Consider the following 14,949-nt stretch of genomic DNA (forward strand, 5'->3'; position numbering starts at 1 on the left):
TAATAACGATAACAATAATAGTGTTATTACATTACACATCTAGCGGGGTTTTTCGTACACGCTCTGCTGGGTTCGCGCAGCACTGCTCTTGTTAGGTTTTAGGTTCAGCTCATTTTATTGCACTGATGCAGTGAAATTTATTGTTAAATGCAAACAAGGAGGGAGGTGTATGTGCTCGTTTATTTTTTGGTTTTCCAAGTGGGTTGCGTAATCTTACTTAGTTCTGGTTGAACATTGCGTTTGTTAATGGCCGTTAAATCAAAATGAAAAATTTGACTGGTTTGTCTTGTTTCATCCAACTTTGTCAATGGTCAATTTCTAACAGAGTTTCCTTCTTCTTCTCCCAGGTCGAAATTCTCCTGCGGGAACTCTGCCGGTTGCACACAGTGCCGCTGCCGCCCGACCTGGACAACCTGTCGATACCGTTCCAACCTCACGCACCCGGCCACCCCGCATCGCACCACCACCACGGCCACCCGCTGCATCCCCACCTGCATCCCCAGGCCCAACAGCAGCACCAGCAGCAGCAACAGATCGACGAGATCGACTCGGACTGTGATGACATCGAGGATGTGGTCGGCGAAAGTGACCAGGAAAGCGAAGGCGAGGAGGATCTTCCGCTCGAGATGGACGACGGCCGGAGTTCTGCCAAGGTGAGTGGGCTGGGTGGTGAGTTACTTCCGTTTTCCTCGCGCCCGCATTTTTTTTTTGCGGAGATAATGAGGACGACGGAATTAGAGCGTTGAAAAACGCCAATGCACTGTGGGTTAGTTTGGAAGACAGTGGGGTCAAAACTGCATGAGGCTCAGTTGGGTCCCAAAATTAAGCTTAAATTGCTGATATAAAGCTTATTTTTCTGAGTACTATGATCCTTTGTACGACTACAAAAGGTTTACAATGGATTTTCAAAGTACGTTAATATTTCACTAGTAATATTTAAAGATTTTTTGGTTTCTAGATGATCCCTTATCAGGATCTGTCATAAAATCAAAATCGAGAAATAAAGTAATCGTCATTCATTTTACATCAATCTACCAACTTAAAAAAAAAAAAATATCAACACATATCAATCTTAAATAATGTGGAATGTTGCAAATCATTTCTAAAATAATCTTTAAGTTTCTAAACATTCTAATTGATTTTTTAAAATGTCATCTAAAAAATCATTCGCCACTGGCTGAAAATTGTTTTTTTTTGCTATTTTAAGTATTTGTACCAATTTTGAGTGAATTTGGCTGTTGCTGGTCTCATCCAAAATGACATTTTTAAGTCGCTAATTACTTGTCTAGATGAATAGGTCAAAATTGTTTTTTTGGGACAATAAACACTCAAAATTTAGATTTTTTCAGTGTACCAATTTTCTTGAACATAATTTACAACTTTGCCGAAGACACCAAATCGATCCTCGATATGAAACGAAACTATTGGCACTACGCCCCCCGGGGCATGGCCTTCCTCTAACGTGGGATTTCTGCTCCAGCGCCTCTGACGAGACAGGAGAAACCGGGACCGACGTTTTACTTCACCATCCGATAGAAGCTCAGTGGATAAGGCGGGAATCGAACCCGCGTCTCATAGCATCATCGGGATCGGCAGCCGAAGCCGCTACCCCTGCGCCACGAGACCCGATATACAGAATTTAAAATAATTTCATTTCACTTTGGTATGGACTGTAGGGCGGTTCATCACTCAGAAAAAAATGAAATTTCTAAATAAGTTGAAAATGAAAATAAAAAAATGCTTAAGTTCGTCAGAAGCAAAATAGTGGTTTATGCAACAAGTTGCAAAAAGGAGATTTTTTGCAATTCCGAAAAGCGCTTCTTGAATGGAATTTTATGTCCAACATTCATGTGTTTAGTAAATTCACCGTTCAAAACTAAAAAATATTGAAAAATTTTACTTTTCGACAATAGTGTTGAAAAGTTAATATTTTCAGCACCCATTTCAGTGCTGAAAAGGAGAACTTTTCTGCACTGGTATTGAAAAGTATAAATTATCCATTCTGTTATTTTTGGTAGGAAAAAGTAGTCCGTTTCGTTTCACCAGAAAGACAGGAATAGTTGAATTGCGGAATTGCAAAACAAAAAAAAAACATTTTCAGCAGTAAAGTCAGTCATTTTTCCGATTTGTTTTATTGATTTTTCATCCCTAAATGTTGAATATGTGTTAGGGGCATACAAATGCATCTTTTGTGCTTATGTTTAGGATAGTGCAAAATCTGGAACCGGATATGTATTTTTTTTAAAGTGTGATTTTTATAAAAATCTACATAATTTTCAAACATAATTACAAAAATAGATTTTAGGTCCAAATCAAATTTGCAATCCAAAATAACTTACCTTTTTTTAATAGAAGTTGCTCCGTTTTGTAGGCATTTTTTTCTTAAAATTTCTGATCATAACCCACAACTTTGCCGCAGACACCAAACTAATCAGAAAATCTCTTTTCGAGTTGCAGATTTTCGAATATATTCAAAGCACTTTTTTATGGACTGCAGGGCGGTTCATTCTTTAGATAAATTGTCAGCAACCAGTTGTCAGAGCAACCAAGCCAAACAAGGAAAAATGTTGGTAATTTTCTCAGCTTTTCGAAAAAATTTGTTGCAGGGGTGCTTTTCCTTCAAGAAGTTTTTTTTCTAAAAAGCATTAAAAAACATACCTGGAGTTTTTTTTAAAAGACCAATAAACCAAATTTTCAGTTTTTGCTCTTTGGGTGTTTTTCAATACCCCTGACTCAAGGCGGGTCTAAAAACACCCAAAAAGCAAAAACTGGAAATTTGGTTTATTGGACCTATAAAAAAAAACTCCAGATACATTTTTCAAAAAAAACCTCAGATGCCTATAGAGCAATTCTCTACGAAATCGGTCTTTTTTTTAATTTTATTTTTTGTATTTTTTAAACCGGCTGAAACATTTTTGGTGCCTTCCGTATGCCCAAAGAAGCCATTTGCATCATTAGTTTGTCCATATAATTTTCCATACAAATTTGTGCAGCTGTTCATACATAAACGATGTATGAAAATTCAAAAATCTGTATCTTTTGAAGTAATTTTTTGATCGATTTGGTGTCTTCGGCAAAGTTGTGGGTATGGATACGGACTACACTGAAAAAAAAATGATACACGGTAATACAAATTTTGGTGATTTTTGATTTAACTTTTTGTCACTAAAACTTGATTTGCAAAAAAAAAAACTATTTTTAATTTGCTTTTTTTATATGTTTTAGAGGACATCAAATGTCAATTTTTCAGAAACTGGTTGTGTCAAAAATCTTTGACCGAGTTATGTTTTTTTTTATTCAATACTGATTTTTTTTTTAAAAAATCGAAATATTGGTCGCAAAAATGTCTCAACTTCTTTTTTCGATGCAAATTAAAATTTGCAATCAAAAAGATTTGGTGAAATTTTAAAATCAGTATCGATTAAAAAAATCATAACTCGGTCAACGATTTTTTGCACAACCTGGAAATTTCTGATGTCCCCTAAAACATATCAAAAAATAACAAAAAAATAAAATAGTGTTTTTTTGAAAATCAAGTTTTAGTGACTAAAAAAATAAAAAAAAATCATCAAAAATTCCTTCAAAAGATACAGTTTTTTGAATTTTCATACATTATTTTTGTATGGACAGCTGCCATATGGAATATTAAATGGACAAATTAATGATGCAAAACGGATACTTTGGGCATACCGAATGCACCAAAAAAGTTTTAGCCGGATTAAAAAATACAAAAATTGAAATTCTTAAAAGAAAGATCGATTTCGTAGAGAATTGCTCAAAAACATGATAAGAATTTTAAGTCAAATGTCTATGTATTTGGTCAATCAACCGCTCAAATCAAAACAATATTTAAAAGTATTACTTTTTATAGAAGTGTTGAAAAAGTTGAACGTCAGCACTCATTTGAGTGCTAAAAAGTAAATTTTTTAGCCTTTGTATCGATAAATACTACTTTTGGTGATAAAAATTAAAAAAACATCGTGAATTTTTCTTCTATGCAAATTTAGACGCTCGATTTGATGGCGTTCTCAAAACTCCGAAAAAACGTATTTTCATCGAAAAAAAACACTACGAAAGTTTTAAAACTCTGTCATTTTATGTCGTCGTGAAATTTTTTGTTGTAAATGAAAAAAGACCCTTCTTTTGAGTGATTTTTTCGATGAAAAATACGTTTTTTCGGAATTATTGAAAACCATGTCCTGCTCCGCTTGTTCAAAATTTGAAAGGGTCGTACCGCCCCTCCGTCATGAGATATCAAAAAACTGACCTCGGATTCGTGATCAGGGACAAAAGTTACCCCTTAGGACAAAGTTTCACGCAAATCGAAGAGGGTTCGGGGCAACTTTTTCCGATTTCGTGTGAGTTGGTAAAAAATTACCCCTATATCAGAACAAAATTAAAAAAAAAAATCAGAAGAGAGACTTAAAGCTTGTGAAATTTATGGAACATTAGAAGGAGGTTGTTATTTTCTTTTTAAAAATGTGAGAAAGGCCAGAATCAATTAAATTTACGAGTTTCCCTTTTTGCTGGATCCCACTGTACAATATGGAGACACAATTGACACATTTTTTGGCAGTGCCACGGTGCGGCTGGCTTGCTGGCTGGCTGGCTGGTGCCGAGTCTGATTCAGCGCAGGTCTTATCGCGCGTCATGACCTATATTTGCTTTAGGTTTTCCACCGCTTCTCCGGTGGGTGACGGTTTTCTTTCGCGCAATTTCTCACCTCACCTGAAGGCCACAAACTCTCGTTGCATGCCACACCAAAACCAAAACAAAAACTCTTAGTTTTGATTTTCAGAATCTCATAAATAAAACAAAATATGAGTCACTCAGCTAGAAGCGATTTCTCCGTACTCACGGAAGGCTCTCTGTGGAGTATTAAAAATTTGCAAATTTAGCATAAAGCACATTATAATGAATGTTAGCCTCAACATTTGCAGCGCTGCTGCTGCGGGTCTCTCTTCGTGGAGTGTGCGAGTTACGTGCCACAGTGTTGAGCTGGTTCGTACGTGGAACCGTACATTGTCAATGCCATGGCTTCATTTTATGGATTGAAACCGCAAATTGGAGCAGCTGTGCTGGTGCTGGCTTGTTTTTTTTCTGCCGCTTCTCGCTCGCTGTTCCGTTTGATGCATGTAGCCCATGAAGGTAGTGCACCTAGAGCTAATACTATACTAGGTAGGTACTACTCGGTAGCGGTGCGAGGTTCTTCACGTGTTGTTAGAAGAGTTATGCGTGAGGTACTTTTTGCTATTGCTTAGATTTTCGGAGCCGTTTTGGTATATCGATGCATTCCATTTTGGAAGGTATTTGAGGGCCATTAGAGCGATTTATGAGCAGTTATTTTGGGTTCTTTAGAAGATTATTATTTGCCAAAAAATGGAAGCTGCTGGAATGGAAGTGGCTTTAAGACAGATAAACATTTGCCTATGGGTCATTCCTTCCCAAGTGACCACGCGTCCGACATCGATCTTCACCAAGTCTGCTCATATTTGGCATGGGGGTTGCTTTTGCCCCTCACACAAAGTGTCCCAAGTTTGGTGACATTTGGTCCACACCGCGCCCGGGGCAACCCCCACATTTTTTAGATTTTTGGAAAACCTTATTTTGAAAATGCATTTTCCTAAGAGAAAAGAGCCATTTGCATCATTAGTTTGTCCATATAAGGCCGATGCAAATATTAAAAAAAGTTTTTGTCCCTCGACCCTGGCCTGGGGGGGGGGGGGGGCAAAAAAATAAAAAAATATAAAAATTTAAATAACAAGCCATAGTCTTCACATTTAAATGAAAAAAGTGTTTTAAAATGCATTTTACCCTAGTTCAGTTGTTTTGCAATTATAAGTTTTCAAAAAATCTAAGATCTGACAAAAACAAAAATTGTATCGAAAAAAAAGATTTTGCATCGAAAAATTAAAAAAAAAATAAAAAAATTTAAATAACAAGCCCTAGTCTTCACATTTAAATGAAAAAAAGTGTTTTAAAATGCATTTTACCCTAGTTCAGTTGTTTGCAATCATAAGTTTACAAAAAATCTAAGATCTGACAAAAACAAAAATTGTATCGAAAAAAAAGATTTTGCATCGAAAATTTTCAAAAAATCTTAAGATTTTTAATAAACCCAAACATGCTCAAAATTATTTTAAACGCAGGAGAATGTATTTTAATTTGATTTCAGCTGGTTGCACTTGAATTTTCATTGAAATATTTTTTTTGCCCCCTGATTTTTCGGGCCAATTTTGAAGGGGGTGACAAAAACTTTTAAAAATATTTGTACCAGCCTAATTTTCCATACAAATTTGGCAGCTGTCCATACAAAAATGATGTATGGAAATACAAAAATCTGTATCTTTTAAATTTTTTTGATCGATTTGGTGTCTTCGGCAATTTTTTTGATCGATTTGGTGTCTTCGGCGGTTGGTATCGATAAGGACTATACTAGAAAAAATGATACTCGGTAAAAAAAAGGTGATTTTTAATTGAACTTTTTGTCACTAAAACTTCATTTGCAGAAAAACACTATTTTTAATTTATTTTTTTCAGGTTGTGCAAACAATCTTTGACCGAGTTATGAATTTTTAAATCCATACTGATTTAAAAAAATCGAAATATTGGTCCTGAACATTTTTCAACTTGTTGTTTTGATAAAGTTCACCGTTTTCAAGTTAAAGCCATTTTTAGGTAACTTTTTTGAAAAAAGTAACATTTTTTAATTTTTTAAACTTAGTGCACATGTTTGCCTACTTTTGAAAAAAAAAACTATTTTTGAAAAGCTGAGAAAATTCTCTATATCTTGCTTTTTTGAACTTTTTTGATACGACCCTTAGTTGCTGAGATATTGCCATGCAAAGGTTTAAAAACAGGAAAATTGATGTTTTCTAAGTCTCATCCAAACAACCCACCATTTTCTAACGTCGATATCTCAGCAACTATAGGTCTGATTTACAATGTTAAAATATGAAACATTCGTGAAACTTTCCGATATTTTCAAAAAAATTTAATCAAGACTAACATTTCATAAGGACGTAATATTGAAAGTTTGGCTATTTTAAAATGTTAGTCTTGATTAAAAAAATGAAAAACTTTTTTTCGAAAAGATCAGAAAATATCACAAATGTTTCATATCTTAACATTGAAAATCGAACCATTAGTTACTGAGACATCGACGTTAGAAAACGGTGGGTTTTTTGGGTGAGACTTAGAAAACATCAATTTTCCAGTTTTTAAACCTTTGCATGGCAATATCTCTACAACTAAGGGTCGTATCAACAATGTTCAAAAAAGCAAAATGTAGAGAATTTTCTCAGCTTTTCAAAAATATTTTTTTCAAAAGTGGGCAAACATGTGCCCTAAGTTTAAAAAATGAAAAACTGCTACTTTTTTTCAAAAAAGCTACCTAAAAATGGCTTTAACCCTCTACTGCCCAAATTTTTATTTTTACAGTGTTTAAGAGGTCATTGCAAAGTTGCTCAACTTTTGTTCTACGAAAAACTTTACTTCTCTTGTTTTATTTTTTCTTGTTTCATTTTTAATATTTTAATTTGCATTTATCTTGTTTAGTTTATATTTGTTTTTGGTAGTATTTGGCCTATTCTACCACCTCTTATCATTACATTTTGCGTATCTAATTTTTTCATGTTTTTATAGCCACTTTTTAAATTTTTTGCTTGTTTTTCTCATTTTTTGCTATAAAATGGCACCATTATCATTTAAATTGTAAAAAAGCGTAGAGGCATAGTCAGAAATTACTGCATACTTCTTTTTACTTAAAATATAGGAAATGTTTGTTAAAAATACAGCCAAAGTTGACACCTACAAAAATGACATTTTTGAAAACATTTTCAAAGTCACACAAAACAAGTAAAACTTCCAACCCATAAATTTTAAGATTGCTTCTTTCCAATGCTTTTTAAAGATTAAAAATTGGTTGAAAAATGGATTTTTGGCGATTTTTCAAATCAAAATCAAAATTTCACTTAAGTAATTTTTGATTGCAAATTTGATTTTACATCCAAAAATGAAGTTGAAGAATTTTTGGGACCCATATTTCGATTTTTTTTAAATCAGTATTGATTCAGAAATGTATAACTCGGTCAAAGATTACTTGCACAACCTGGAAATTTCTGAAAAGTTGGCATTTTATGTCCCCTTGGAAAGTTATATGGACAAGTTAATGATGCATTATAGCTTCTTTGGGCATACCGATAGCACCAAAAAAGTTTCAGCCAAATTTAAAAAATTACATAAAAAAATCGAGTCATCGAAATCTGAGAGAATTGCTCATATGCAAAAACAGCAAACTGAGAAAAACGCAAGGCAAGTTTGTCCCACACTAAAACTAGATTTCCTCCTGATTTCAAGAACTGGATACTTCAGGCTCTCTGAAAGTAACAAACACGTTTTGATCGGCCGACCGGTTTGTGCATTGTCCCGAAGTTTGGTTGGATTTTGTTGCCGGAGTCGCGAGTTACAGTTAATAATGTGTACAGTAGTCGGGCACGCACGTATGACAAATCTTCTTTTGCCGAAAATCCCTTGGGCCATTTGTCGCATTTGCAGCAAGTTGCAGGGTGTGTCAAGATAGCCCGATTATGTTTCCATGAATGTCCATGTCATATATAAAGGAAATTTAGAGGGTATGCTCTGAAAATATGTTTTGTTCTGAGTTAACCCTCTTCAACGTTACCCCGCCATTAGACGGGTTCGATCTATAAAATCGCCAAAAATCAATTTTCCAACCGAATTTTGATCTTAAAAAAGCGTTGAAAAGAAGAACTCTTAAAATTTTTGAAAATTTCAGGGTTGGATTTTAACTTGTTTTCTGTGACTTTTCCCATGTTTTTTAAAATGTCATTTTTTAGGGGTTAACTTTGGCTGTGTTTTTTACTAACTTTTCCTATATTTTCAGTAAAAAGAAGTATGCAGTAATTTTTGTAGTGTCCCAGACTATGCCTCTACGTATTTGTTTGCAATTTAAATGATGATGTCATTCTATAGGAGAAAATGTGAAAAAACATGCAAAAAATTTAAAAAGTAACCGTAAAAACGTGAAAAAATAGATAGGCAAAATGTAATTATATAATGTGGTAGAATAGGCCAAATACTACAAACATAAACTGAACAAGATAAATGCAAATTAAAATACTAAAAATAAAACAAGAAAAACATAAAACAAGAGAAGTAAAGTTTTTCGTAGAACAAAAGTTACTCAAAATGACCTACTAAACACGGGAAAAATAAATATTTTCGAAAAAAAATTTGGGCAGTAGAGGGTTAAGGAGCCATTACACTACCGCAAAAAAAACAAACAAACTCGCACTTTTTCGTGTTTGACAGTTTGCCAAACTCGCAAAATGTATGCAGGCTGACGTTTGTACAAACAAATCCAGGCAAACAAACAAAGCAGGCAAACTGTAAAAAAGTGCGAGTTTGTTTTTTTGTTTGCCGTAGTATCCTTTACTTTATTTTTTTTTAATGCATCGGTGTACCCCTCGCCATTTTTCGTCTAGCTCAGTTAGCGAGCAGCATTCGGTAACTGGGCTAAGTTTTCAGCCCAGTTAGGGAACGAGTACTGTGTTTTTTTTTTCTTTTTACAATCGATTGCAGAAAGTGTTCTGTTTTTTGCCGCATGATTTTTTTTTAATGAATTGAAAAAGTAACTTTAAAAAAAATTGCAAACCTTTTCATAGAACCGTGTTGAGTAATTTATTCAATTGAATTTTTTTTGCTCAATTTTTCCAGTAACATTCGGTAGATACAGTAACCATCGTTATAAGTTTTATTTATTTTTACTTTTCAAATTGCAATTTAAGTTGATCGCTTTTTTGAAACTGTACAGATGACCAAATATCTAAAAGAAAAAAAAAAAATGAACCGCAAAATGTCGCCTCCACACCGCAGCACACAACAACATTTTACGAGGTAGAAATGGCTTTCTTCAAATGTTGCGAATCCATCCTATTTGTTTCCGCAGCTCAGCTGCCGGAAAACCCCGACTTTCCACCCAACCAGACCGGGAACGCTGCCCGGGTGCGCGCGTAGGTGGCAAAGGTTTTTCCGCAGTGTGGTTGTTTTTTCGGGGCGCGGGTTGAAGCCAAAGGATATATTTGCAGGAAAAAAAAAAAACAATAAAAAAAGGCGCCACCCAAAACAATAACCGTTCCGCGGCGGGGGCACGTGCCAACTTTGTCGCCTGGTCGTTTCGCGGATCTTTCGCCAGGGGGTGGGTATGGGGAGGTGTAAAATATAATGACCCACGTGGAACCCCTTGCAAGAAAGGACTGAATCCAGTCAAGCCAAGTGAAAACAGTGGCGAAAGGTGGCAGATGAAAAGGTTTAAGGTGTGCGAGTGGCTTTTATCGATGGGAGGGTACAGATAAGCAGACGTGTTGATTTGTCCGTGGAAATAAAAAAAAAAATTCCCATTTTTCATAAATTTGTCTGTGACCAGGACGACCAAAACGAAACGAAAACAAAAAAAAATCTAACTTTATTTCAAAAATTTCATTGAGCTCATACGTATTGTAATGACGTCAACTAATCTTGTTTTTTTCGTGTATTATTTTCTTTGTTTTCAGAAGGACGAAATGGGAGTTGAACACCTAGCGACGTTAGAGAGATTACGACAAACCCAGCGGCAAGACTATTTAAAGGTACATTTCACCATTTCCCGATTCAGGACTAGAAACCTAATGAATTCTTCCTTTGTTTCCCCCAAGGGCTCCGTGTCCGGCTCCGTCCAGGCGACCGACCGGCTGATGAAGGAGCTGCGCGACATCTACCGCTCCGACTCGTTCAAGAGCAACATGTACTCGATAGAGCTGGTGAACGACTCGATCTACGAGTGGAACATCCGACTGATGTCCGTCGACCCGGACAGCCCGCTGCACAACGATCTGGTGCTGCTGAAGGAGAAGGAGGGCAAGGACAGCATCCTGCTCAACATCATGTTCAAGGAGACGTACCCGTTCGAGCCGCCGTTTGTGCGCGTCGTGCATCCGATCATTTCCGGTTGGTTTTTAAGTTCGCTTTGCTTGATTTTTGTTAGCCTAATTTATGTTTGTTTCATTTTTGAAGGTGGCTACGTTCTGCTGGGCGGTGCAATCTGTATGGAGCTGCTCACGAAGCAGGGCTGGAGTTCCGCGTACACCGTGGAAGCGGTCATCATGCAGATCGCGGCCACGCTAGTCAAGGGCAAGGCGCGGATACAGTTCGGGGCGACGAAGGTAAGGAGGTGCTTGGTCGGAACGGGCCAAAGATGTGCAGTCTGATTTGTGAATTTTTGGAAGTCGCGTTTTTCGGCCTCCCTTACAAACGTCATTGCGAACGGAACACAAGCGCGACCGCCGAAAGGTTAGGAAAAGCAAAATGTTCTTATAGGGCGAAGCTTATCTTTCGGAATGCTGGTTCGATCACTTTTAACATCTTTCTTTTCAATGCACAGTGGTCCAGATTACAAAATTAAGTGGAAAATTGATTTTCCGAAAAATGGTAAAGTTTTGGAGCTTTGGTGCCTTCTGAAGAGTTGTTGCAAATGGAAAGGGGCAACTTTTGGTTTGGTTGAAAATCAGGGTGGTTCACTATTAGGGTGATTTTGAAAATCTAACTTTCCAGGAATATTTTTGGGATTTTTTTTGTCTTCTAAAAAGTTGTTGGGCTTGCCAATCCAAGCAATTTTGTCGAAGACACCAAAATTTTATCTCGCAATCTACGCCTTCTACGACCAAATTTAGAGAAAGCATCTGAGCAAACCTTCAAAAATCAGTTTTTTGAACGTAGCAATTCAGGGTTAAGTTTTAGAGAAAAGTGTTATTCGGGGCACTTTTAGAGCTCTAAAAAACGAAAATTTTTATTATCTGACAAGTCAATTTGGACTTAATGGCTTCATCCATAAAGTACGTCACGCTAAAATCGGTCAAAATTTACCCCCCCCCCTCCTCCCCCCCTTTGTCACGCTTTTCCTATACTTATAACATGCAATGTCACACTTGCTCAGACCCCCCCTCCCCCCTAGAGCGTTACATACTTTATGGATGACGCCTAAGGGTCAAAAGTTACAGCCATTTTAATGTAAAAAAGATGCAAATTTAAAACTTGAATATCTCGAAATGGCGCAAGCCAAATTTTAAGCACTAGGTTGAATTTGAAAGAGGAGATCTAGCACTAAAAACGCTGAAAAAATCTCAGGGGTGTTTTTATTTAAACTCGAGATATCTCCATTTGAAAAAGTCTAATTTTCAAGGGAAAACCATATGGGACCACCCTAACGAAATTCGAAAAGTTTCCAAATATATGTTTTTTTTATGTAATTTTGCCCGCTTAATCTGAATCTGCCCTCAGAATTGAGCCTAATTGTCGAAAAATCGATTTTTGGTCATATTTTTGGTTTAAATGATAATTTTACATGGAAATTCAAAATATGACCAAAAATCGATTTTTCGATTCTCGAGTTTAAAGAAAAATACACCTGAGATTTTTTCAGCGTTTGTAGTGCTAGACTCCTTTTTCAAATGCAACCTCGTGCTTAAAATTTGGCGTGCGCCATTTCGAGATATTCAAGTTTTAAATTTACATTTTTTTACATTAAAACGGCTGTAACTTTTGACCCTTAAGTCCAAATTGATAATAAAAATGTTGATTTTTAGAGCTCTAAAAGTGCCCCGAATAACACTTTTCTCTTAAACTCAACCCTGAATTGCTACGTTCAAAAAACTGATTTTTGAAGGTTTGCTCAGATGCTTTCTCTAAATTTGGTCGTAGAAGGCGTAGATTGCGAGATAAAATTTTGGTGTCTTCGACAAAATTGCTTGGATTGGCAAGCCCAACAACTTTTTAGAAGACGAAAAAAATCCCAAAAATATTCCTGAAAAGTTAGATTTTTCAAAATCACCCTAATAGTGAACCACCCTAATTTTCAACCAAACCAAAAGTTGCCCCTTTCCATTTGCAACAACTCTTCTGAAGACACCAAAGCTCCAAAACTTTACCATTTTTCTGAAAATCCATTTTTCACTTAATTTTGCGATCTGGACTACTGTGCAATGGCCAGGCTTACTTCGTTAAGTTAACCACAAAGATGATTCGTTAATACTGATTGAGTTTTAGCAAGAATGATTAGGTAGCATCACAATTTGGTTTTGTTTATTTTTTTGAATCGGTTTCATAAAATTTCACAAATGTTTAATTTTTCAACATTGAAAATTGGTCCATTAGTTGCTGAGATATTGGCATTAGAAAAAAGGGAAAACTTCAATTTCCTTGTTTCTTTATCTTTTATTTACTGTATTTCAGCAACCAGAGGTTCATTCTGCAATGTCTCTTTTTTTTGTTGCCCAATGGGCATTGGGTTAAGTTCACTGCGACCACCTGAGAAGGCTATCTTTTGTGATGTACCCTGGTTACTGTCCATACTACAAATTACTCGTATCCATTGAATCGGAAGACGAGGGGTTATTTTGCAGACATGGTTTATCCCAATCCGGCGCAATACAGTCGATGAACTGTATGACCTTCTTGGGATGGGTGTGGTGCCATACATCGTACGGCGTAAGAAGGTGCGATCAAAGAACCGCAGCCTTCGAGACACAAGTGCTCCGCAGAAGCAGAGTAAATGTGCCGAGCTTTCCAGCTCAGTTAAACAAAAACGACAGAGGTTGTTAGGCCACCTGCCGATTTTGTGCAGGTGATATCTGGCAGGACAATGTCCTGTTAGAAGCCCTGCAGTATTCGTAGTTCCCTACGGTTTAAGCCAAGAAGTTTCCTGGCAATTGAAGGACTTGGAGTGATAAAAGTTTTAGCTTGTCTCAATCCTCGCATCTCGCCCCAGATTGAAGCGATTTGCAATTGTCCCCAATTAGTTATTTCTTGCTTCACGGCACATTTTGAGATTCCAAGGAACGGCTCGGGACCCACGAAGATGTTTGATGAGCCTTGTCTGGCAAGTTCATCAGCCATTTCGTTGCCTTCAATGCCGCAGTGCCCTGGGATCCAAAACAGCATCACTCTGTTATGCCGAGAAGCAACTCCCAAACAAGTTTGGATTCGCATTTAGAGGATTTTAATGCCAATAGTGCAGCTTGGCTATCCGAGAAAATACCGATTTTTGCGTGTCTATAATGTCTCTTATGCATTTTTTTTTGTAAATTTTCTGCCCAACTAAATGTTTTCAGAAATTAACAATCACAGACACTCTTAACATTCCAACGCCCAAGTCTCCAAAAAAAGTTGGAACGGTAAATTTAACTCGCTGGTTATGGGTAGTTATGCCCAAGAATCAGCGAGTTGTAGTTACCGTTCCAACTTTTTTGGGAGGCTTGGGCGTCCGTTTAAGTTGGACATGCGTTGGACATTCCAGTGTTAAAAAATCGATAAACGGATTTTTTTTTAAATTATTATTAATTGAAGTATATCTTGAAACGGAGCACTTTATCAAAAAAATCTGTAAAATAATTCTTGATTGCAAATTTAATTTTACATTGCAAACATTTCTTTTTGAATGAAATTTATATGGCTCAAAAGTTGCGGGTTTTGTCCCCCAAATCATATTTGAATTTTTATTTTAAAAAATCCGTGTACCTATTTTTCCTGAATAGTCCGCATCAACACATACCACTTTGCTGGAGACACAAAATCGATCAGAAAATTCCTTCAAAAGTTAAGATTTTCGAATATTTTGTATGGACACCCGCTATAGTTATATGGGTAAACCAAAATGGCTTATTTGGTCATAGGGAAGGACCGAACAAATATAAATGAAATCAATTTCCGATTTTGGTGTAGAATTGCATTGTCTCTCAATTTTTGAAAGTTGGGTAACAGGAAATGGCCGCGATTTAATTTTTTTCTCGGAATTTTGAGTACATTATTAAATTGGGCCTCCAATTTTACACAAAAATTTCCTTGACACCAAATTTCCAAGTAAAATCCAGAAAAATTGACCTCAAATTCGCGATC

General features: G+C 36.3%; 1 protein-coding gene across 6 annotated transcripts in view; it reads left to right on the forward strand.

Annotated features, from left to right (window-relative positions):
* LOC6042267 (ubiquitin-conjugating enzyme E2 Q2) overlaps positions 1-14,949 on the forward strand; it is a 42,212-nt gene that overhangs the window by 23,881 nt on the left and 3,382 nt on the right. For 5 of the 6 annotated variants that reach the window (XM_038262263.1, XM_038262268.1, XM_038262265.1 and 2 more), the window contains exons 4-7: positions 348-653; positions 10,575-10,649; positions 10,716-11,007; positions 11,074-11,222. In XM_038262263.1, the coding sequence (XP_038118191.1) occupies positions 348-653; positions 10,575-10,649; positions 10,716-11,007; positions 11,074-11,222 (822 nt within the window). The remainder of the gene's footprint in view (positions 1-347; positions 654-10,574; positions 10,650-10,715; positions 11,008-11,073; positions 11,223-14,949) is intronic. The other variant, XM_038262267.1, reaches the window with a different exon arrangement.

The sequence above is a fragment of the Culex quinquefasciatus genome, chromosome 3 (genome assembly GCF_015732765.1).
Source record: "Culex quinquefasciatus strain JHB chromosome 3, VPISU_Cqui_1.0_pri_paternal, whole genome shotgun sequence".
NCBI lineage: Eukaryota > Metazoa > Arthropoda > Insecta > Diptera > Culicidae > Culex > Culex quinquefasciatus.